The 21,971-nt window shown below is 44.0% G+C and overlaps 1 protein-coding gene and 1 long non-coding RNA gene across 4 annotated transcripts; one reads left to right on the top strand and one right to left on the bottom strand.

Moving 5' to 3' along the window:
* Window positions 1-206: 206 nt before the first annotated feature.
* On the bottom strand, window positions 207-15,091 carry PRPSAP2 (phosphoribosyl pyrophosphate synthetase associated protein 2). Of its 2 annotated transcripts, none has more exons than XM_053992421.1 (12): window positions 15,002-15,091; window positions 12,762-12,881; window positions 12,223-12,373; window positions 11,052-11,104; window positions 10,858-10,924; window positions 10,085-10,257; window positions 9,041-9,156; window positions 5,514-5,569; window positions 3,100-3,248; window positions 2,504-2,574; window positions 1,410-1,556; window positions 207-901 (listed from the first exon to the last, which is right to left on the bottom strand). In XM_053992421.1, the coding sequence occupies exons 3-12, from the start codon at window positions 12,339-12,341 to the stop codon at window positions 743-745; spliced, it is 1,110 nt and encodes a 369-aa protein (XP_053848396.1). In that variant the 5' UTR covers window positions 12,342-12,373; window positions 12,762-12,881; window positions 15,002-15,091; the 3' UTR covers window positions 207-742. The 2 variants fall into 2 exon arrangements, with proteins under 2 accessions (XP_053848396.1, XP_053848398.1); XM_053992423.1 differs by having other exon boundaries at window positions 12,819-12,881.
* A 963-nt stretch (window positions 15,092-16,054) lies between these two features.
* LOC128815598 (uncharacterized) lies at window positions 16,055-21,152 on the top strand. 2 transcript variants are annotated; one of them, XR_008439674.1, is made up of 3 exons: window positions 16,055-16,311; window positions 16,645-17,762; window positions 20,900-21,152. It is a non-coding gene; the product is annotated as an uncharacterized LOC128815598 (long non-coding RNA). The 2 variants fall into 2 exon arrangements; XR_008439673.1 differs by lacking the exon at window positions 20,900-21,152 and adding an exon at window positions 18,774-19,718.
* Window positions 21,153-21,971: the final 819 nt, after the last annotated feature.

Genomic DNA, 21,971 nt, shown 5'->3' with positions numbered 1-21,971 from the left:
TGCCATGGGCAGGGACACCGTCCACTAGCCCAGGTGGCTCCAAGCCCCATCCAAACTGGCCTTGGACACTTCCAGGGATCCAGGGGCAGCCACAGCTTCTCTGGGAATCTGTGCCATGGTCTGAGCAAGTCCCTGTTGCTCCCTGACATCCACCTGCCATATTTAAGGACACACAGTTTAGAAGACAAAGGACCAGCACATGAACATTTTTAGAAAGCTCACACAAAACAAGTCTTTATTCTTTGTCGCAGAAAATAAATACAGGTGCATATTCCATATGCTTTTCTATAAAAGCACTCCTACAAAATCACTGAACTGCATACAACAGTACAACCTTTTTGGCTTTTAAAATGCAAATATTATACAGTCACTTCATTTTATTATCATTTAAAGCACTTGTAGCAAGCAGCTTTGGAAAAGGAATGTTTAATTTAGAAGCCAAATTCTTGCCTCAAGTGTTTTGTGGGATTTTTCCATGGTGAATAGTGCAACTAACCTAAAAGCAACTAGAACAGTTTTTGTAAAATGTTTATTCCCACCAACTCCCACCCCCCCCCAAAAAAAAAAAACAACCCTGCAAAGGGGAAAAAATATTGTCTTAAAAACTGTTCTACCTTGATACTTAAACCAAGAAAAAACAAGAAGTGGCTCAATGGAAATATGAAGGTAAGCACAATGCTTCACAGCTCGTTCTCTGTTCGATTCCAGTTTGGCCCGGGGTGTTTCTTTAGAGGAAGAAGCTTCAATCATCCACTCCTATATTCCTGAAAAGGTAGGACATGGACTCCCCATTGTGGATCCTGCGAATGGCTTCTGACAGGATCATGCTGATATCCACAGTCTTGATTTTAGGGCACTGAAGTTTTTGTATTTCATGTGGAATTGTGTTTGTAACAACCACCTACAGGAAGAAAAAATGGTCAGGAAGACGTAGCTCTGTTGTTTTCCACCTTTTATACTGGAAGGGTGAGAGGGAGTTTTACAGATCCTACAAAACCACCCTGACTGACAAAACAACGTTTACATTACTGCCAGGGTCACAATCTCAGGAAGAGCCATGTGTTGCCATAGGTTCCATGTATCCATGGATACTAATGGCACTGTCCCTCCTTCCTTTCATTCAGCCACACACATCCAGAGGAGGTACAAAAATATCCCACCCACTGAAGAGAAAGGTGTGCTGATACTGACAGTCCAGCACCTCACCACTTCCCACATTTCCCACTGCTCTAGTTTAAAGACATGTGGATGCTAATATTCCAGCACACAATTCCATAGAAAGAAAGCCTGAACCAGGAACTTCCCATCTAAATCCTTAGTGCCAGCATATGACAACAATCAATTCAGGAGAAAATGGCTTGCTTAGAAAAGCCCCAGTCACTTGGTCAGAGCTCAGACTCCACACTCACCTCATCGATGGCAGACTCCTCGATCAGCCGGGGAGCATCTGAGGACAGCAGCCCGTGGGTGGCCATGACAAAGATCTTGTAGGCCCCTCTCTCCTTGAGGGTCTCAGCTGCAGCCAGAAAGCTGTCAACGTCATCTATGATGTCATCCTGCCAAAATCCCAGAGTCACTGAGGGCTCACCACATCAGACAGACCACACAGCGCATCTGACTGACAGCACAGCTTTAACAAGTGTAGCAAACCCCAAAGTATAGGAAAATTGTTCTTTTCCTTGACAAACCCAGAGATTACACTCTGCTTTAGAGGAAAGTGCATCAAGAAATGATGGAATGGCCTGGGTTGGAAGGGACCTTAAAGATCATCTCATTCCAAGCCCTGCCATGGGCAGGGACACCTCCCATTAGACCTGGCTGCTCTGAGTTCCACACAGCCTGGCCTCGAATGCTTCCAGGGATGGGGCAGCCACAGCTGCCCTCACAGGGAAAAATTCCTTCCTTATATCCAGTTTAACCCTACTCTCCTGTAAGTCTGAAGCCATTCCCCCTGTGCTGTCACTGCAGGCTCTTATGAATAGTCTCTCTCCATCTTTTTTGCAGGCTCTCCTCAGGTACTGGACAGGCACAATTAGGCTACCTCAGATCCTTCTCTTTTCCAGGCTGAACAATCCCAGTTCTCTCAGCCTTTCCTCACAGCAGAGCTGCTCCATCCCTCTGAGCATCTTGGTGGCTTCCTCCAGACTCGTTCCAACAAGTCCAGGTCCATCACTTCAGCTTCACTGGCATTTCTAAAGTCCCCAGTAGGAACAGGGTGATTCTCCCCTCCTCCTGTGGTGTGCATGCAGCACCTGAACCCCTTCAGGTAAGCACTGAACAGAATTTCACCTGCCCTGCTCAGGGAAACAAGGTCCCAATGCTGCTTCCAGAGTGGATCCCTGCAGAGCTCCCAGCCAGCTTTGTGAGTGAGCTCAGTGCTGCCCCTTCCTATCAGAAGTCCACCAGCAACCAAAGTTTAGTGGCTGATACAGAACAGCTACTTGACTTCTGCAACTTTAACATGTTTAATATAATTTATGAGGACTGATGGCATCTTACTTACCACAATGATAGCTATTCTTCCTCCTACATCTCCAACCACTGTGATGGGTGGTTTTTCCTTGGGAATCAGCACTGATTAATGGCAGATGTTTTTAGAGGGATAAAAAGGAGAAAGAAAAGAGAAAGTTTATATAATTTATTTGAACTATGGAAATATCTGATGGGCCACCACTATTAGAGACATGAAGCAGCAACTATTTCAACATCACTACTGAATGAAAACCAGCAAGATTCCAATACATAAATAATTTTTAAGCTTAATTAAAATACTAACTATTCATTTATATTCATTTATACCTGAATTCTTTATCAAGTCAATTAATTCTTCATTTCAGCACGGAAACAGAGTGGCTTGCAGACACAACCAGTGACCTACTGACACCCACGCTGGGTTTGTGCCCTGCAGTTGTGCTGGAGCAGCTGTAGGTCACATCCACACTCGAGCATGAAGGAATCATCTTCTCCCCACTAAGAAAGATGATTTTTTTTTTTCCCCTCTGTGCAGAACCACTCCTTTTAGACACTCCATCCCTGCCAAACCCAATCTCTAAACCCACAAAAACACCAGGTAACACTTTCCCCCACACACTTACTTACTGGGGATCTCCAGGCTGGGGTGGATAGCAGCTACGTATTTGGCTGTAGGAGGGGAGTGCCGACCGTCCACCATGTCAGACTCAGCATCCTGAGCTTCCCCGTGGATCACGGCGATTCCCAACCGCAAGCGCTCAGCAAACGACTGTGCCCTGCAGGGGAAGGGTTAAAAGAACCCAGGAAAAGGTTACATTTCAAATAACTCACCTGTCTACAATCCTAACCTATTTCCATCTTATTTCTAATGTTTCAGATGGAAGTCGAACGATCCTAAAATTTTAGGAGAATTCATGGAGGAAATCAGTTGCTCCTCAGTATCTTTTTTTAATCAGGTTTGTTAAAGTCAGAATAACCTTCAAAGTGCCCATATGGGCCTTCAAGCTACAAAATAAATGCTGCAAGTCACAAAATGCTGACTATTCCCTTCTGCTTTGCCTAACAGCCAAAATAACACTTCCCAACCTTCAGCATCCTCGGGATCCCATGCTTTAGCAGGACACATCTAACAGTAACCAAGAACAGCCTTGATGTCTGGATTGTCAACATTTAATAGGAAAAAAAAAACTCATATAAAAAGAGAAAACAAGTGTTCACCTATTTATTTAGTACGAAATAAAGACAATATCCCTGACCTGCTGACACATAACCTGAGATGCCCTATGGAAAAGGGGATCCAGATGATCATTCTGCCTGACAAACCACACTTGGGAGTTGAACAGCTTGGATTTTTTAATTAGCTGACACAAAGTTCCTTCACACTGCAGTATTTCTTCAACTAAAATTAGAAATCTCTGTAAAGAAGTGTAAGGTTACTTGGGGGAGTGGGAAAAGCAGGGAGTCAGGAAAACAGGAATTTGCATCCCAGATATTGGAAGCAGCAAATACCAATTAGCACATCCATCCCACCCTACCTTGCACACCCAGGGGTTTGGGATCCTGCCTAAGCCACCCATCCAAGTCTCCTCTGGACCAAGCACATCCAGAGTGATTCACTCTGCTCTAACATCAGCACCTCAGACCAGTGCCTGAATCACCTCCTCTGTCCTTAAGCCTTATTTCACTATCCAAACAATACAAAGTCCAGAGAATGATTTGCCCATCGTGATACTCAGTTAATTAAAAAAGAAGAATCTTCCACCCTGTGGTTATCATACAGTTGCAATATTTTTGCAAGTAGTTAATTACAGGTAATTATCATTACAAACATTAAGAGTTATGACTTAGCAGAATTAATCCTATCAATAAAACCGTATTAATTACCTTAAAATGCACTATTAAACTGAATAAAGTTCAAAGTAACAGCCAAATGACTTATTAATTTTCCAGTGAGCTCAGAAACCAGAGAGACATTCTAAACTTCACCACACAAGGGTTCTCTTTCACAAGCAGGCATTCATCAAAAGTATTTTCCTATATTGTTTTCAGCCTGAATTAGGCTGAAACATCCAATTATCCTTCTCCCAATACAATGTAACTCTTCACATACTGTCCTTAAATACTCACAGGAACATGTGAAGAAGCTAAACAATGCAGTTCTGGATCCTCTCCTCTACAAATCACTGCATGATGTGCAACTCATCTGTCTATTTGCTGGCATTGACAATTACTGGATAAGCATTAAAATGGTGCAACAAACACTTGCCTCCACCCAAGAAGCAATACTGACACCGTGGAAAAGAAATGCAAAAGAAACAAATGTAAAATTACCTGGCCAAAACAAAAGAAATCACAAAAAGTACTGCTGGAGAAAAAGATGACAAAAGGTGGTTTGTTACAGAAAATAAGGAAAACACAAAGTATCACAATTAGTTGGCATGGAAGTCCAAGTATCTTTTCAACAAACTCTTGGTTTGTCACCAGAGCAAATACAGCGTCTCTTAAACCACCATCCAGCTCTTACAGCACCTGCTGACAGCACTGTAATTCCAGAGTTTAGAACAGTCAACTAAAAAGCATCATGGATTAAGAACAGTCATTCAACCACCAAAGACTACACAATCACCTCAAACAGCAAACCCAGTTTCACCATCTGTGTTTAGGATCTGATCAGCCATGTTCTTAGTTATGCCCATGTTAAGAAACTCATCTGGATTAATGGCATTACACTTCCAGCCTCTTTTCCTCATTTACAGCAGGAGATGTATAATGTAAATGCACACAAATATAACATGATTAAAAACCTTCTTAATCATAAGCACTGCAGTGATTTACCACATCCTTTTGTATGTTTTTTTTTAACTCTCCTTAGATTATGATTACAGCAATGATGTACAAACTACACAGCTGACAGAGGAGAACTGGGAGGAGTGTGAAGGTTGCATCTTCTAATTATTGCCTATTTGTCCAACACTTGATCCTAGGAACAAAATCCCGACAGAGATTTCCTGCTCTAAGGCAAGAGAGCAGATCTTACCCACCTCTTTGCAGATGCAGGAGATTTGGCCACAATTACAGCATTCCTGTAGTCTGGTATCTGTAGTAAATAACAGATAGCAATGTCCACTTCATATCTTCAGACAAATTTAAACTCAGTAAGAATCAGAGAACTTTGTTTTGCCAGAAGAATTTTAAGCATCGAACATTTTACCTAAGAGAGCAACCTCAAGAATCCATGGTACATGATCAGGGTTGACAGCTCAGTAAAAACACGTATTTAGAAAATTCAGATATTAACTTCAAACCTTTTATAAACCCCATTTTATAGTACAGATAACAGAAGAGTAACTGCTTTAGGACATCAGGGTTACACCCACAAGTGTTGAAAGAAACAGGAAACCATCAAAATTAAAGCTTCCTGTTCAACCTAAGTAGTCTTTCATCACTAAAAACCAGCATTTTACAACTTCCTGTTGTCTTATAGAGTACCCCAAGGAAAGTCACACCTCTCCATCACATCACACTGACTCTTTCTCTGGACCATCAGAAGGGATAAAACTTCCAGAGTCACTGCGCTGATCCTGGAGGCACAGTCTCACAGTGCTGCAAACTCTGCCACGCTGCTCAGCACCAGGAGATGCTGCTGCAAATGCTGACAGCACCAGAGGGATGAGGCCAGCAAGTCTGGGTTTCCCTCTGATGTCTGACAGGTGCTTCAGTCAGGCTTCACAAGCACAGTCTGCTCCTGACTTTGCTGCCCCTGCCCCATTCTCATACTGGTTTTTCACTCCAGACTCCTGATCCCTATTTAAGCAGCATTTTAGTCTCATCTCTCAAAAGTTTATTATTCTCACCTCCATCTTCCCTGCAAACAGTGACTCCACATCAGATTCATCTGGCTTGTAACTTCCCAAGCATTCCAGCATTCACACTTTTAGTTCTCCTCTCCAACAGCAACTACAACTGCACTCCCTCTGGTATCTCATTTTACCCCACTCCTTGCAAACTCAGCCTTTTCCTTCACTGTGCTGCCCTGGGATGATCCATCTTTATGGAGAGCAGCTTAAAGAGAACCTGTCTGTCCTTCCAGCAAAAAAACACAGTCCTGAGCCAAGCAAAGTCCTACAGAGCAGGTCCAGTCCTCAGAATCCCAGTGTTAAGGGATGGAAGACACTTCACTAAGTACCTGCAGATGGATCTGTTAGGGATGGAATTCACAGATTTGTGGGGATGACACCCTGTCATGCGGCTCACCACCTTGTCAGATGTCAAATACCCATTCCAGAGCACAGAAATACTTGGGGTTTCTGCAAACACAGGCAAAGTAAGTTCTTCCACAATCTTATCCACAATATACAAATTGCACTGGCTGATTATTTCCAAAACTCTACCTGAAATGGGCATGGGAAAGAAAAAATAAGTTCTGAATTTTGGCAAGGGCTCAACCAACGGAAAGTAAGAAATTTTCAGAGGACGTCAGGCAACATTAATAATCCACAATGTTAGGAACTCCACCTATAAACTGGGAATTCAGCATGTTCTCTCCTCTACAAACACTGAGTTATACAAGAGGCTACAAAGATTAACATGACGGAAGGTATGGACAAGGCAGGGCCTGTCACTCGACATAACAAAGGCTTTGATCTAGTTCAGACACCATTGCCTCATTTTTTCTCTGCCAAATTAACGAATTTGTTCTCAGCTCTTCAAAAATTAAGTCAGAAAGCCAGAAATGTCATCCCAAAGACTCTGAGGTGTCAACATGTCCATGCAACAAAGGGCTGTGTCACTCTGGGATTAACACCTGCACAAAGGAAAGAGAAGACACGAAATATCCAACTTTTGCCAAGCACACAGAGGAAAACACCTAACTATTTTCATATCACAGGAATTTCACTGATTGGACTGTCTTCATCCCAGAACAGCAAGTGATTCTCTTCACATCTAGGCATAAATTTCCAACAGGAAACAACTACAAGCCCTCATTCTCCTAACTTTCAGTGAAATGTTTCTTAAGTGACTTTCATTCTCATCAAGCTGGACTCCATTTCATGCTCCTCAGTACATCCCATCATGATTCCCACAGCTTTGAAAGCTCTGGCATTCCCAGCTCAGGATATCCAGCAAGTTGTGGCCACCAGGAACTTGAGATGAATACTGAATTCCCCCTGAGCAGCAAAGGATCAAAGTTTTAAGCACAGATACTAGAAATTATCTGGCTGGTGAAGGTACTTGCCAGTACAGATCCCGTGTGATCAGATCCATTCAGATAATTCTGGCTTTAGAAAATCCCCTCATGGATGAGCAGAGAGATGAAGAACTGAAAGTATCTTTTAAAACTTCTTTACACATACTTCAGATCTCTACAAATAGCCACTTTTTAGACTGCACAGCAGTGTCAGACTCAAAGCTGCAACAACTCTGTGTAAACCATTAAAAGCTCAGGAATCACAATGTGCTTCAAGACCAAATCAGGACCATGATCTTGTTATTGACCATAAACAACAGTTTCAAGCAACACATAAAGGCAAAACTTGTCTTGTGTCTGTGTATTTGATTTTCCACTTTTGTTCTTTTCTTTTCTTTTTTTTTTTTTTTTTTTAAAGTTAGGAAGTGCTTACAATGTGCAATACTTCTTTCCTGGAACACAAGTTGAATGACTGTGGCAAAGACAGAGCCTGGAGTTTTGTTCTGCCATCCTCTTTGACTCTATTACCAAATGAAATTATAATGAGGCATTCAAGCAGATTTTAATACTGTCATAACAAAATCATGTTGGTTTGGTTTTCTTTAAGGGGGTGGGGTGGGGTGTGTTTTGTTTTTTAAATTGAGGCATTCCTGTCTTTATAAAAAGAAATAGCTGGGATTCAAAAGCAAGAGTGAGCTAAACCCTTTCTCTCATCAGGAAGAAAGCACTTGCTTTATTCCAAATTACCATTAGTCAGAGGCTTAACGTGCACCTTATACCTACAATTATCATTTGCACATTTTGTACAGGCCAATCTACCAGTAGCACTTCTCAAAACCCTTATAAAAATAAGACGGAGAAACGGAGGCACAGAACATCCCAAGTTAAGCTCCTCAAGTCAAGACATGCAGTCTGAACTAACAGTGAATATTTCCACCCACCAGCCTGACTTTCAGAGCACAATCAATAGGCTCTCTCATAGTTTACAACTTCCAAAGTGTTTCTTATTATGTGATTTAAATTTATACCCACACAAGCAGCCCATCTTATAAATGTCAAGGAAAGTGGAAATAGAAAAGGAAGAGGACACTGAGAGCAAGAAAATCCTATTTTTTTTTCAGTGTTAGGGGAATATATCTAAGAAAAAAATAACATTGCTGCATGGCTAAGAAAACACCAGCTCTTCAGGAAAACAAAAGTTAAATGTGGAGAAGAGAAGAACCAACAGCTCCCAACATCACTCCCTGCCCCAACATGACCCTTCTCCCCTTAAATTTCAATTTGAAGAGTTTATCTTTTCAGAGGGATTTGTTTCAGATGCCCTGAGACATGACAAAAAAAGAATTTTAAAAAACAACCATAGTAACAGGCCTTCCTCACCTCTTCTTGGATGTACTGGAGTAAAAATGGGGATGCTCTCAAGTTATCAACTGGAATATTGAAGAAACCCTGAATTTCCTTCTGATGTAGATCCATGGTAATAAGATGAGTTAGTCCTTTAAAACAAAACAGTAAGATATACAGAGAAGCACATCAAGACAAGCAAGAGAGAACAGACACTTTATTTTTCTAAGTTTCACTGCAGTTTGTCCAGAAAATTTCTAAGCTGCATGAGAACACTAAAATACATAATAAATTAATTTTAGTCCCTCTTAAGCACACTGGCATTAACATGTTCTGAGGCTTCCAGAGTGAAAAAAACAAAGTGAGGTTCTTTTTACAAAGAACCTCAGAACACTGCACATAACTGACTCTGCAGTGCCACACTGAGGCAGGAAGATCCTTCTCCACTGGACACGGGACAAAATGGAAGCACTAATTTGTCCTATGTCACACAGCAAGACGCTGGCACGCTCATTAGTTCTGAACTCCTGAAAAAGGGGCCAAGCTCCTAATCAAAAACCACTTCTCTCAAAATAACAGCCCAGATCCCATAGTTTGTTATAACTGCCTGCTTTTTCCCAGGGATGGGAGTGAAAGAAGTGGAAAATGCGTTGAAGGCTGTGAAGATGAATAATCTCATTCTACCACATGGTCTCAAATGTAAAGGACAAAGTGCATTCATCCAACAAGTAAAAAAAGTAAAAAAAAAAGCCAGAAATGACAAGGCACAACTGTTCCAGACTGTAAGAAAGGCAAAGGACGGTATTATGAGAGGTCCCAAAGCAGCTCAGCCCAGCAGACTCATTTTGCCAGCTCAGTACAACTCAATGTAAAATGGTTGTATCAAATTTGGTTTTTTTTATGAACTCATAATTTGGAAACATTTCTAATTACATTCTCCTTTTTACATAAGTTTTAAACACATGAAACCTTGGCAGTTATTTTTGAACAGAGTCCAAACTTGTGTACAAATCTCTCTGAACCTGGAAGCTGACAGCAGGAGCCCCCCTTGCTCTGATTTAAGGACAGCCACATTCTTACCAGCTTTGCACATCATGGAGGCCAGCAATTTGGAGACAATGGAGCCCCTTTTCCTCATCTTGCACTGTTTGCTGTAGGGGAAGTAAGGAATCACTCCAATAATGCTTTTGGCACAGGAGGTTTTACATGCATACACCATGATCAGGAGCTCCATGATTGTGGTATTCACATCCCTGCAACGAGAAACATCTGCTTCTGTAGCTGGTGCATAAAAATCCTCTATTCACCACAGTATTTACACCCAGCAGAGATGGAGAGGGCACATTTTTAGAGAAGTGGTCATCAACTAAGATCTACATTTCAGCTGCCATTAAAAAAAAAAAAAAAAGACTTAGCATTTGTAAAGTTCTTTTCACATAAAACTAAAGAATTTCTGAATCACAGGACACATTGCCCAGGAAACGTTCCTCCTACATCTTAACTTTGTGATGGTGCTAGAGACAGGGAGCTGAGAAGAGAAGAATTTAAAGAGATTGACATAAGCAAAAGAATACACTTAGGGAAGGAATGCAGAGACCAAGGGGAAGGTTTTATTGATATAGTCACTAAAAATTAAAATTGTAGAAGCTACCTTATGCCAAAGCTGTCTTTGTGTACATATAAAAAACCCAACAAAACCAATACCAAAAACCTTCCACAAGCCTCTATCTAGTCCATATAAGCTTATTACACTGCATCACAAACACAAAAGGTGATTAAAAATGGAAACCAGAAGCATTGCTATGGACAGCCCACATCAAATGCTAGCACAGAGTCTTTAAACAGGTACTCACTTTGAAACTGTTTGGATGATAAATACATCCTTTCCTCTCACAGACTCCTGAATCTGCACTCGTGTTTCTGCCAAGAAGAGAAATATGTAATATTTGCAAGAGCAAAAAACTCTTTTTAGAGTCTAAGAAAGGGGGAACCAATACATTCAGATCAGTGTCAGGTGCATTTCCAGTTTTGCTAATTAAATGCTCACCTCTGTTTGGCTCTTGATAAACCTGAACCTTCCCCATCTCAACTCCCAAGCGCCTGCAGGAACACAAATAAGGCAGAAGTCAATAAGGGGAGAGGAAGGGCAAATCAAATGTAGATCCCATATAATGCAACAGTTACTGAAAAGGCTGCATTCCGTGGGAGAAAACCAAGGAAAGAAAATCCCAAACCATAAAACCAGTAATTACAGTGAACATCTCTTTAAAAAGCACTTACAATTTCCAAAAACTGCACTACAGACTATGCTAAACTTATTTTCCAGTCAAGCTCAGAACGAGCAGCAGGAAAAAAAAAATGCTGGAATACTAAATCATGTAACGTTTTTTAATTTTTAATATATTTCTTGCCCTATATATATATATACATATACATACACACATGTGGCAACATACATGTGCACAATACTTAAAAATACTCCTTTTAAATCACTCTTCTCTATAGAAAAAAGTCAGTGCAGAGTGAAGAGGAACGAGTAGCAAGTACTGTTTTATGGATAATGGAAGAATAATATCTGCTGTATTTATTCCTTGTCAGCATTAGCTAGACCTCATCACTACAAAGAGATCAGAGTATGCTCTGCACTCAGGCCCAAATTCTTTCTACACATAACCTGAGTTCCTTTGCACTCCCCTTTCTCCTCCTATCACACCTAACTTTGGGTAAATAAGCCTCTGGAAGAAATCCATCCTAACATTCCCAGTAATGTTACGCATCCTAATTAGCACTGTAAAAATGTACTTAAATCCTGAAAGTTCTGCTACAGCTATTCATGGATTTAAGCTAAAGAAATGTTCCCATCCAAAATATACAGAGAGCAGGAGGGATGTAGCTTTCCTGCCTAAAAATACCCCACTACAAGGAGTGAAAACTTCTGCCATGATGATTTAACACTATGCAAACATTAATTTATCCCACGTGCTTCCTATAAAATGCTGCAGCCAGTCACAGCCTGCCACGGAACAATTCAAATACAAGTTACTCTCTCTGTTACTGAGCTGTTGAAATACACTTTCCAATAGAGCACACTCCATATTCTTGCAAATCATGGCAGTTTTCCCATGTAACTTTCCTTAAATAGGGAAATCAAGTGTCCAGTAAAACAAATCCCATCAGAATAACCCCAAGATGGCAAGCTCCCTGCAGCCTTTACTTACTCAGCAATCCTCTTGGACAGTTCCATGCATGAGGAATTGGAATTAGCTGAGAACAGCACCAGCCCACCCTTGGTGATATTCATGATGGCCCCAATTTCAGTTGATGGCACACAAAACATCAACCCTAAGTTGTTTTGCCGCTCCTAAAAGACTGTAAGAGATCAAAGGTAATTTAAATCCATGTTTAAAAAACAAAACAAAACAAGACACACATTTTCTCTGTTTAGAAAGTGTAGTCTCACAGAACTCTGGATATTCCAGCATCCTTAAAATCTGTAATCCCCACTTTAATAGCACCAATTTTTTTCTTCCTTTTTAACTGTTTTCCTCAGGCTATCATCCAGTAACACTGATACTTTTATTCCATCAGCTTGTCCAGTTCATTTTCCAGAAGTGAGCAACCTTTACTGACTTTTCCAAAATCACAAAGACAGTCTAGGGTAGAATTGAGCCAAAAAGAGCTCCTGGGCCCTGGCTAAAAGAGTCTATTTCCAAAGCTGACTCTCTTCTCATTACTTTGCAGTAACTTATAAACTTACAAATAAGGATGAAATGTAAGGAAGAATTCAATGAAGCTGACAGCTGTAAATAATGACCTCTTGCACAGCAAATCCACTTGCTGAAGCAGCTGTTGTCATTCTTTGAAAGCAATATTTCTCCTGTGAAAACAGGAGAAAAACATCAGGAGGCAATCAGTATAATTTGTTTTTTTGGTTTTTTTTTTGTTTCAAATAAAGGCACAAACCACTAATCTTGCCAAGGATTTGATGGGATTCCATGTTTTTATTATTCTTTGTAAATCATATTTTCATGGTTACTTCTACTATAAAATTTTAAGTCTAAAGGGAAAAAAAAAAGATCCCATTGACCAGCAGCCCTGGATAGATGGGAGCAGCATTCAACTCAAAATCCTGCTGCATAAACAATCCAATCCTTCATCATCCATTTCAGCATTATGTAGGAGACTGGACATATGAAACCAAAGTAAACAGAAGTTACAGTTAAACCAGTAACTTCTTTCCTGGTAAACATCTCCCTGCTGAGAAACAGAATTATCTAATAGTCACACATAATTGGTTAGAAAAAGCTGATGATGTATCAACTATTAAGTACTCCAAAACAACAACTAAAAGAAAAAGAAGGGCTTTGTATTTACAGGAACAGCTGGCTAGGTCTGCAATGAAACTCCTTCACACCTCCTTTACAACCAGACAGTCTGGCTCAGTTTAACTTTGTCAGAGGAACCCGATTCACTCTTGTGAAGAGCCAAAGTCAAGTCAGGAACTTCCCAGATCTGCTGGTGCCGAGGCTGAGCTGTGCTCAACTGCCGTGAACGAAAACCTGCCTATCATCAGAACTGTGCACAGACTGAGCACAAACAGAGACAGCTTCAGCCCCCAGAACGTCTGAATGTTTCACTGCATTAAAACCAGAGGGGCCTCCCATATCCCCAGAGCAAGACCTGTATCCCTTGCAAATTAAATACCTAAAAAAACCCCCCATTTCTTATCTAGTGTTTCTCTGCTCTGCTGCTCACTCACTCTCTGCAACTCCCAGCTGTCAACTAATGGCCATCACCTATCAAATATTCATGATGGTGTTCAGGATCCATCTCAGCTCCACCAGAGTGAACAACCTGAAATGATTTTAGGTCTGAGAACAGCCCCTGAGAGCACCCTGCTTGTGTGCCTGGATAGGAACAGCATGGAGGCAACTTTCCGTGTTACTAAAAGCAGTCATAGAGTGTCCAGAAGGTGTGTTTTTATCCAGTTGTGTGTCTTCTTTGTTCCATAGATTAGGGAAATGAGGAGCTGATTAAGAGATCTGAAAAGATGAGTTGCTGGCTCCCAACTATTGCTGAGGGTGCACTTTACACCACAATACGCTGATGTATTTACAAGCAACAGTTAGCTTTACTCTTCATGTTATTATAGGTCAAGGACTTTCTTGTGGATGTACTTCAGCAGCTGCAAGTGGGCTACGGTGTGTGTGGGCAGGGAAGTTGCATTTCAGGAGTAATATGGATATATCAACCTTCAAACAGGTGTTGGGGTAAAAGCAAGCTCACAAAACTTTATTAGATGTGCAAAGGCATGACTCCACAGGGGTACATGGGACAAAAACCTTTGGTTTGAGGTGGGCCAACTTTCCAAGATTGAACACAAGCACCACAGAACAGGCTGCAGCACAAACACCTGCCTTTCCTTTTGGGCTGCACACAATTACACAGACACATCATGATCAGCACAACAATCACTGGGCACACATGGCTTTATGCCTCCATCAACTGAGCATGTCCACACAGAAAGCCACAGAAGCAGGAATAACTGGATGGCATAAGGAATGGACCCCATGGGATGGAGGGAATCTGCACCCTCTCACCTATCTCCCCACAGGGAATTTTCCCGTCCCTCCACACTCACCGATCCCCGTGGGCTAACAGACCCTGCCAGCCCACACCTCCCTACCAGTCCTTCGGATGCTCCAGGTGGGTGACACAGGCCCCGTGCTCCCCGTGGATCCCATCCCATCCGCCCCGAGAGCGGCCCGGGCACGCCGCAGCCCCACGCCGCTGCCCCTCACCTGTGGGACTTGCGGGCAGCCCGAGCAACCCCGAAAAGGGGCCGCCCGGGAGAGGGTCTCCATCCCCTGAGGGAAGGGCGACGCAGCCCATTCCTCAGGCGTCGGAACCCCGCGTGGGGAAGGGGGATGTCCTGCCCTCACACAGCCGGCTGAACTGGGCTGAGCGGGCGGGAGCGCCCCTCGCTGAAGGCCTTACCTGCCGGCTCCGGCCCCCCGGCCCCGGGAGAAAGCGGCTCGGCCGGAGGGGAAGGAGGGGGAGAGGCAGAGGCGGCGGCGGAGCTCAGCCCCTCCGGTGCTCCGCGGGCAAGATGGCGGCGGGGCGTGAGGGAGGGAGCGCGGGCGGGCGGGGCGGGCCCGAGGCGGCGCCCGCCCCCCTTCGCCCGCCGCCATCTTCCCCCTCAGAGCGCCGTGCTCGGCGGCGCCGGGACGGGGGCACCGGCTTTGAGGGTTTTGGAGCTCGTCGGTGTTGGAAGAGACCTTCAGGATCATCCAAGTCCAACTGTCAACGCAGCGGCACCGCGAAACCACATCGGATGCCTCTTCCAACGCCTCCAGGCATGGTGACTCCGCCTGGGTACCTATTCCAATGCCCGACCACACGGACAATGAAAAAAAATTTTTTCTAGTATCTAATTTGTATCTGCCATGTGTCAGCTTAAGGCCATTTCCAAGACCAACCCCCTCCTCACTACAACATCCTTTCAGGGAGTTGAAGACAGTGATAAGAACTCTGAGCATCTTCCAGAGTAAACAAACCCAGCTCAGCCATCCCTTATAAAATACATTTTTCTAGACCCATCATGAGCCTTGTCCTTTGCTGAAAAAGAGAAGCACAGATCTGAGTCCCCAGCTGTGATGATGGAGGGGGGACCCCAACACCACAATTCAGCTGCTGCCCCACCAAAAACTACCCTGGTGCAAAATCCAGGCGGAATAACGCAGTGATGTCCACAGAATGCCATTATTTTGGAGCTCCCACACCTGCATCCCCACCAGAGAGGGATGGAAGGGCGGTTTCATCCCCGCCAGACACCGAGCTACCGCCTGGCCTTTGCCATCAGCAGTGTTTATAGAAAAAGAGGCATTTCTGCAAAGTAAATTTAGAACAGAAACCACCAGTGGCCTCCCAGTTCCTTGTCAAAAGCGCACACGGTTTATCCAGAGTCCTCTCAGGACTCTCCTTGCCACATGCGTTGGTTGAACTGCACAAAGATTCTTCTGACATCTGAAATGAGGCTCTTATTTCAGTTGCCCTGTTTAAAAATAAAGAAAAAAAAAAAAAAAGAAAAAAGCTTTATCCCAAGACACCCATGACAAAACTGCTTTGAGGAAGTGCAGTCATCCCACACAGATACACATCCCTCCTTTAAATACAAAACCCAAACACCGTTTTTTCCCCAGACTGCACAGTTAGAACCTGTTTTAAATTACATTTCTCAGTACGCCCAAGTTGAACAGCATTTTATGGATCAGAATTTTAGCATTTAGCATAAAGCTACAAATCAGGTACTTTCCATTGCAGCTTTTCTCACAAAAAGCAATTTAATTTGATTCTTTCTGGAGTGCAGGGTGCACTGGAGCAAAGCTGATCATCCCAGCAGATATTTCTGCCCACGCTGGCCTTAAAAGAGGAGGAAAAGCCACAGGCAAGCTCACCAAACATGCCTAGGAATGGACAACATTAAATTCATTGTTTGAAACCATGCTTCTGCCTCTACAAGCTGCGTTTTCCACTTTAAATATTCACAGGCCGGTGTTTTCCCCAGATTTCACATTTGTTTCCTGCTTCATGCATTCCAAGACTTACTTGTCTCTTTTTCTGATTGTTTTTTTCAGCAGAGTTGGAGCTGGGGAAGGAGAAGCCATTTAACGTGGAGCCGTGGAGCAGATGTTGAGCACTCCACTTGCAGGCTCACAAAGCCAGGACATCTGTTAGAAATATGTGAGCAGAGGCACCATCAAGCCTCTTAGATGCTGCAGTGATCCTCTGCCTTTCCTACATCCTCTTCCAAATTACACTGAGGTGTAAGGGAATAGTCCCATCCCTCACCACCTCCACCATTCCCAGTCCATGTTTTTCTGCTTCCAGGCTGGTGCTTCCACACAGTTGATTCAGGATCATTGACCCAAGCAGGTTCTTTTTTTGTTTCAGGGTTTTCAGGACAAAAAGGAAGGGGGGGGGGGGTGAGCTTTTTGTTGGCCTCTTCACAGAGCAGCAGAGATTTCTCTTGGCATCAGTTTCCCTCTCAGGATCCCACTACAGGCTGGTGTGGCAGGGGAGTTTAATGCAGAACAACCAGAAACAACACATGGTGAAGCACTCACCCATAGTGCAATTAGCAGCCTTCCCCAGAAGCATTTTTCAATACCCCAGGGCACTCAGAATTTGCTGACTGTTTGATTTGTGCTGCCCCAAATTCCTGACATTGCTTAAGCAAACCACAGGACCAGGAAATAAGTGATCCTGTCTTCCGATCCTTTTTTTATAAGGCTACTGCCTTTGTTTTCTCAGAGAAAATAAAATCAATTTTTTTCCCACCTCTGTCTTCCTGATCAGAGGAACACCAGTTTAAATCTCAGCTCCCAAGGGAGAGGGATTTGTTAATTTGACAATACTCCATTCAAACGCTAAGAGTTCAACAAACACTTGCTCCAAGATGAGCACACGGATTTTGTTTGATTCACAATGATTCAATTAGCAGCCGTCTAAGGAATTCTGAAATTTTTCTGGGTATGAAAACACTGGCTTACAGAGGTTTGTTGTTCTTAATCCAGATGTGACCCTGGCAAGCGGAGATGTGCAAAAAAAAAAAACTCCCCCACACCTAGTCCAGCCAAGGTGAAGGGCACTGCTCACCCCGCACTGGGCTGGACGACAGCCTGCATCCATCACCTGAGAGAAGATAAATGCTGCTGTCACCCCAGCTCCTGAGCTCCATCCATCACTGCTCAACCAGGTTGGCTTTTGTTTTTTTGTTTGGAGTTGTTTCTGTTAAAAAAAAAAAAAAAAAAGTGGATATTAAAGCTCACCTACCAAAGCAGCTGACAGTGAGAGCTATCAGACATGGTGCACCAAAGAAACACTCTGATTTCATCATGACAGAGCCCTGTGGATAGGTTTGGTCTCTCCCAACAAATAAAGGCATCCCAAAAACGTCCTCTACCCTACACAGCTCCTCTGAGCCCACAGGGAGGTTCTGCAGCACACAGATACCTCCACACTGAGCACAGACCAAAAGGTATCACCTCCCTGCTCCCCTGCCTTCAGCTTTATTGCCTGGGGGACAACTGTGTCCAATTTCCAGAAGATTCTGCCATGGATACTACCCAGCTAGGGAGGCAGAACTCAAAACGACTATAAATGCATTTTGGAATTGATGGAGGGAGCTGTAATTTTATCAACTCTTGGGAATGATCTGGAAATAGCATTCTCCATGCCTGGAGGGAGGTCCTGGAGGAGGGAACATGTCTTCTCTGTGTGAAGGGATGTGGCAGACAGCACTCATTGCTTTATTAAATATTACTGCTTGGCTGTCTGTGGGAAACAGGCACAGAATCATTTGTCACAGACCTGTTCCCCCAAGGGGACAAGAGGTTTGTGGGAACACCTGGAGTGTGACAGGTCCTGCACAGACAGACGGCTTGAGCTGGATATCAGAGTGAGGGTTTGGGCAAACACAAAGCCAGAGGTGGTGCCTCTTGTTTAGTTCTCAGATTCCCTCTGCTTTGCTGTGTGAGGGCAGCTCTGTGCTGCAAAGTCTGTGTAAGATCCTGTTCACGCCCATCACCTGGTGTGTACAGGTGTGGTTTGCCCTTTGATTGGCCTTTAGGCAAAATTGGTTGGACTGCACAGTGACATCATGTCATTTTAAGGAATTTGAACAGCTACATAGTCCACGACAAACACTAATTAGTGCTCTGTCGTGGACAAACACTAATTAGTGCTCTGTTCCTCTTTGTCCTACCAGCTGAGTCCCAGCATGATTTGCCATTTGCCTCACTAAGCTGCAGCTCCTGTCCAAAGAGCACACAGGCACCATGCCCTGTGCAGGCATTTAGTGAGCACAGCCAGGGCTTGACTCAGTCACTGCAGAGCAACTTTGCAGATTAAAGCAGAATTCAGTGTATGAGAGCAGGTCCTATGCTTTGCATGCACAACTGTGGGGTGCAAAGAAAGATTTGGTACCAGCCTCAGCCTGTCGCCATTGAGGCAGGACGGGAACAAAGAGACTCCAGTTCAGAAGACGAGAAGAGAACTAAACTCAACTGATTTCTTTCAAATACACCACTCTTTTTATAGAGAACATAGTGCAGACCAATTTCATTGATCTTAAAGTAAAAACATCTCACACCATTGGTGCGCAGTGAATGGCATGCGGTGGCAGAACATATCTATAAACAATGTGAACAACAAGAGAGATAGTGAATTATTTACATTCCTTTGAAACTCCTTCCCAGGCCCAGCCTGGTAAAAATCTCTCCTTTTCTCTCTGACTGAACCGAGAATATCCATATTGGCCCATACACTAAAAAGGAGCTGGAAGAGGTGTAGGGAAGCAGCAAAGTGCAATCAGCAAAGAGTATCATGTGTCCTCCCCAGTTTGTTTCTGACCAGGACCAGCAAGAGCAGATTAATGCTCTTACTGGGAGTGGGACCCTCATCCAGCTGCTACACCAAAAAAAGGCTGAGCCTTAGGCCTCTTCAGCCCACCCCACTTACTGACACTACTACCAACATCTCCTTCACAGAGAAGCTCTCTGTGAAGAACCTCTCCTCTAATTCACTGTATTATTTCCTGCCTGATTTCAGCTAGCTCTGGAAGAGGTTCTGCTCTCAGACCTCTGTGCACTACCTTTGACCTTATCAAACAAGTCAATCCCCCAAGTTCAAGATTGGGACACTTAAAAATTTTACTCACCAGGAAAGTCTCACCAGAGGAGAGGCATGGGGAGATCTGAGGCTTCCCAGAGGCTTTTATTGTCTCATTAAGCTCTTCTTAATGAGAGTTTCCTCACCTGCTGCATGTCCCTCCCATTCATTTGCATTCACTATCCTGCTGATGGTACTCAAGGCTGTCTTAGCTCCCACTCCTTCCTCTTTCCTCATAACTATTCTGAGCCCATTTTTTATCTCCCTGATCTCATCCAGGTCCCAGGGATAAAATACTTTCTCCTCTTTTGTTACTGCTTGCCACATCCTCCTTGGCTGGTTTCCTCCCTGACATCTCTGCAGCTTCTCCTGGCTCCAGAGTCACCTGCAATATTCTCTCCCCCAAAGCAAGGCAGCGACAGCTGCTCGTGGTGAGATCCCTGACTTAAACGCTTGCTAAAAACTTGTTCTCTCAGCTAAGGCTCCCCATGCACAGCCTGGATCACACACACCTCAGTGCCTGGACCCCGAACCCCCCGGTGGCTCTGCCCATCCCAGCCCGCTGTTTGTAGGGCCGGGGCTGTCGGATCGGCCCCTCTGCAGGACCAATGAGGCTCACACCAGCAGGGCAGCGGGTTCAGCGCCTTTCTCAATGACTGCAAATACTGGGGGGGGTTCAGGCTGTTCCACTCCTCCCATGGCATCTGAAAGAGCCTTGACAGCAGAGCTGCGTCAGAGGGAGCAACGGCTGCCAAAGCAGCCGTTCAGCCTCCTCTGATTGCCTGCTGGAAAGTATTTCCCCCTTTTTTTCATTCAAGCTTTTCTAGATAGGCATATGGCAAGTGGAAATATCAGAGAGAATGAACTGCCTCCTAGTTGGGAATGAGGGACTGACAATTATCCCTGTGATAATGAGGTAGTCTGAACATGAGGGAACTCGATACAACGGGAGATTTATCTTGGAAGCAGTCCCTTGGCAGCCTGGCCTGTCTTGCTGTCAGCACGGTTTCCCATTGCACAAAGGGCAGGGATCAGACCCACGATGGCAAATCCATCTCTATCCCAAGTTCATCCTGCTCAATTACCTACAGCTTTTCCAGTGGTAATTCCTTAGATCATCCAGACACTCTGCTTCACTTAAACCACGTTGTCCCATGGGAATCTGTACCCACCTTGGATCTCCAAATGACCCAGAAAATTGCTTTCTTTCCTACCACAAACCAGGTCAACACTTCAAATCCTGACCTTCAAGGCTGCCAGGGTTGAGGAGAGAGGCAAGACAGGAGTCCAAGGTCCAACACTCACGGAGACTCTTGTCACAAGGAATTATGTGGACTCTGCAAAAAGATAAGGAAAACCAGAAAGAGCAAACGTGGGTCTGCAAAACCTTGACATGGCAATCGATGCTGTAGTTTACCACCAGGAGCAAGTAAATAGCCCCAGAGTTACGTGCTGCATAGCAAACATTGCAGTTTTATCTGCATGACAGGCAGCAATTTGTGGCAAAGGTTAAATCTCTGTTCACTCAGACTTGACATATGATGGTCGTGTTACATTCCCCGTTCTCAGTGGGTTTGTGCATGAATGTGAGGTTAAGTGCCTTTAGGATCACGACCTTCATTCAACACTGCATGGCCCAGCAGGCCCATAATTAATCCCCAACATGTTCAAGTGACAGCTCTCATTCGTAATGTCATCCATGCAGAGCAGTGAGGTACGTGTAAATTCCTACAATCCGGCTGGGAGTCAGAGATTTTCCAGCCACCGGAGCAGGGAGGCTCCAAGGCAGGTTTCTGACAGGACAAACGGGACAATTGGTAGGCTGGACTAATTTACAGGTAAATTGGGTAGGGCAGGAGAGGGAGGTGTGATACAGTCACTGCTCGCTCAGACGCCGAGGATGGGCTGGGAATGACAACACCTCAGTGCTGTCATTCCCTGTTACATGACCAACATTTTCTACTCACAAAAATGTCAGAGTTCCAGAGGGTTATCAAGCCTGTAAGAAAGTCCCCACCTTCTTCATCCTGGACAGCTTGCAAACATGAAGCTTGGCCAGAGTCAGCTCAGCCACTTGTTCTTTTTTCTTCTCCCAGTCACTGTTTTTCAGAGGTACCCAAAGGTCTGAAACCCAACAATAAACCAAAACCATGGTCTGGCAATCAGATCCATGTGCCCCAGGCAAATCCTCACACCCAGGTCATGTCCTGTCTGCCTCACTCATAGAGCTGCTGCTAATACCAGTGGTTTGTTTCCAAATTCTAGATATTTAATCTTTTTATCTGCTTGTTCTGTT

The sequence above is a fragment of the Vidua macroura genome, chromosome 16 (assembly GCF_024509145.1).
Source record: "Vidua macroura isolate BioBank_ID:100142 chromosome 16, ASM2450914v1, whole genome shotgun sequence".
NCBI classification, from domain to species: Eukaryota; Metazoa; Chordata; class Aves; order Passeriformes; family Viduidae; genus Vidua; species Vidua macroura.
Note: the sequence above shows the minus strand (reverse complement) of the source record. Positions and strands in the feature narration are given on the sequence as shown.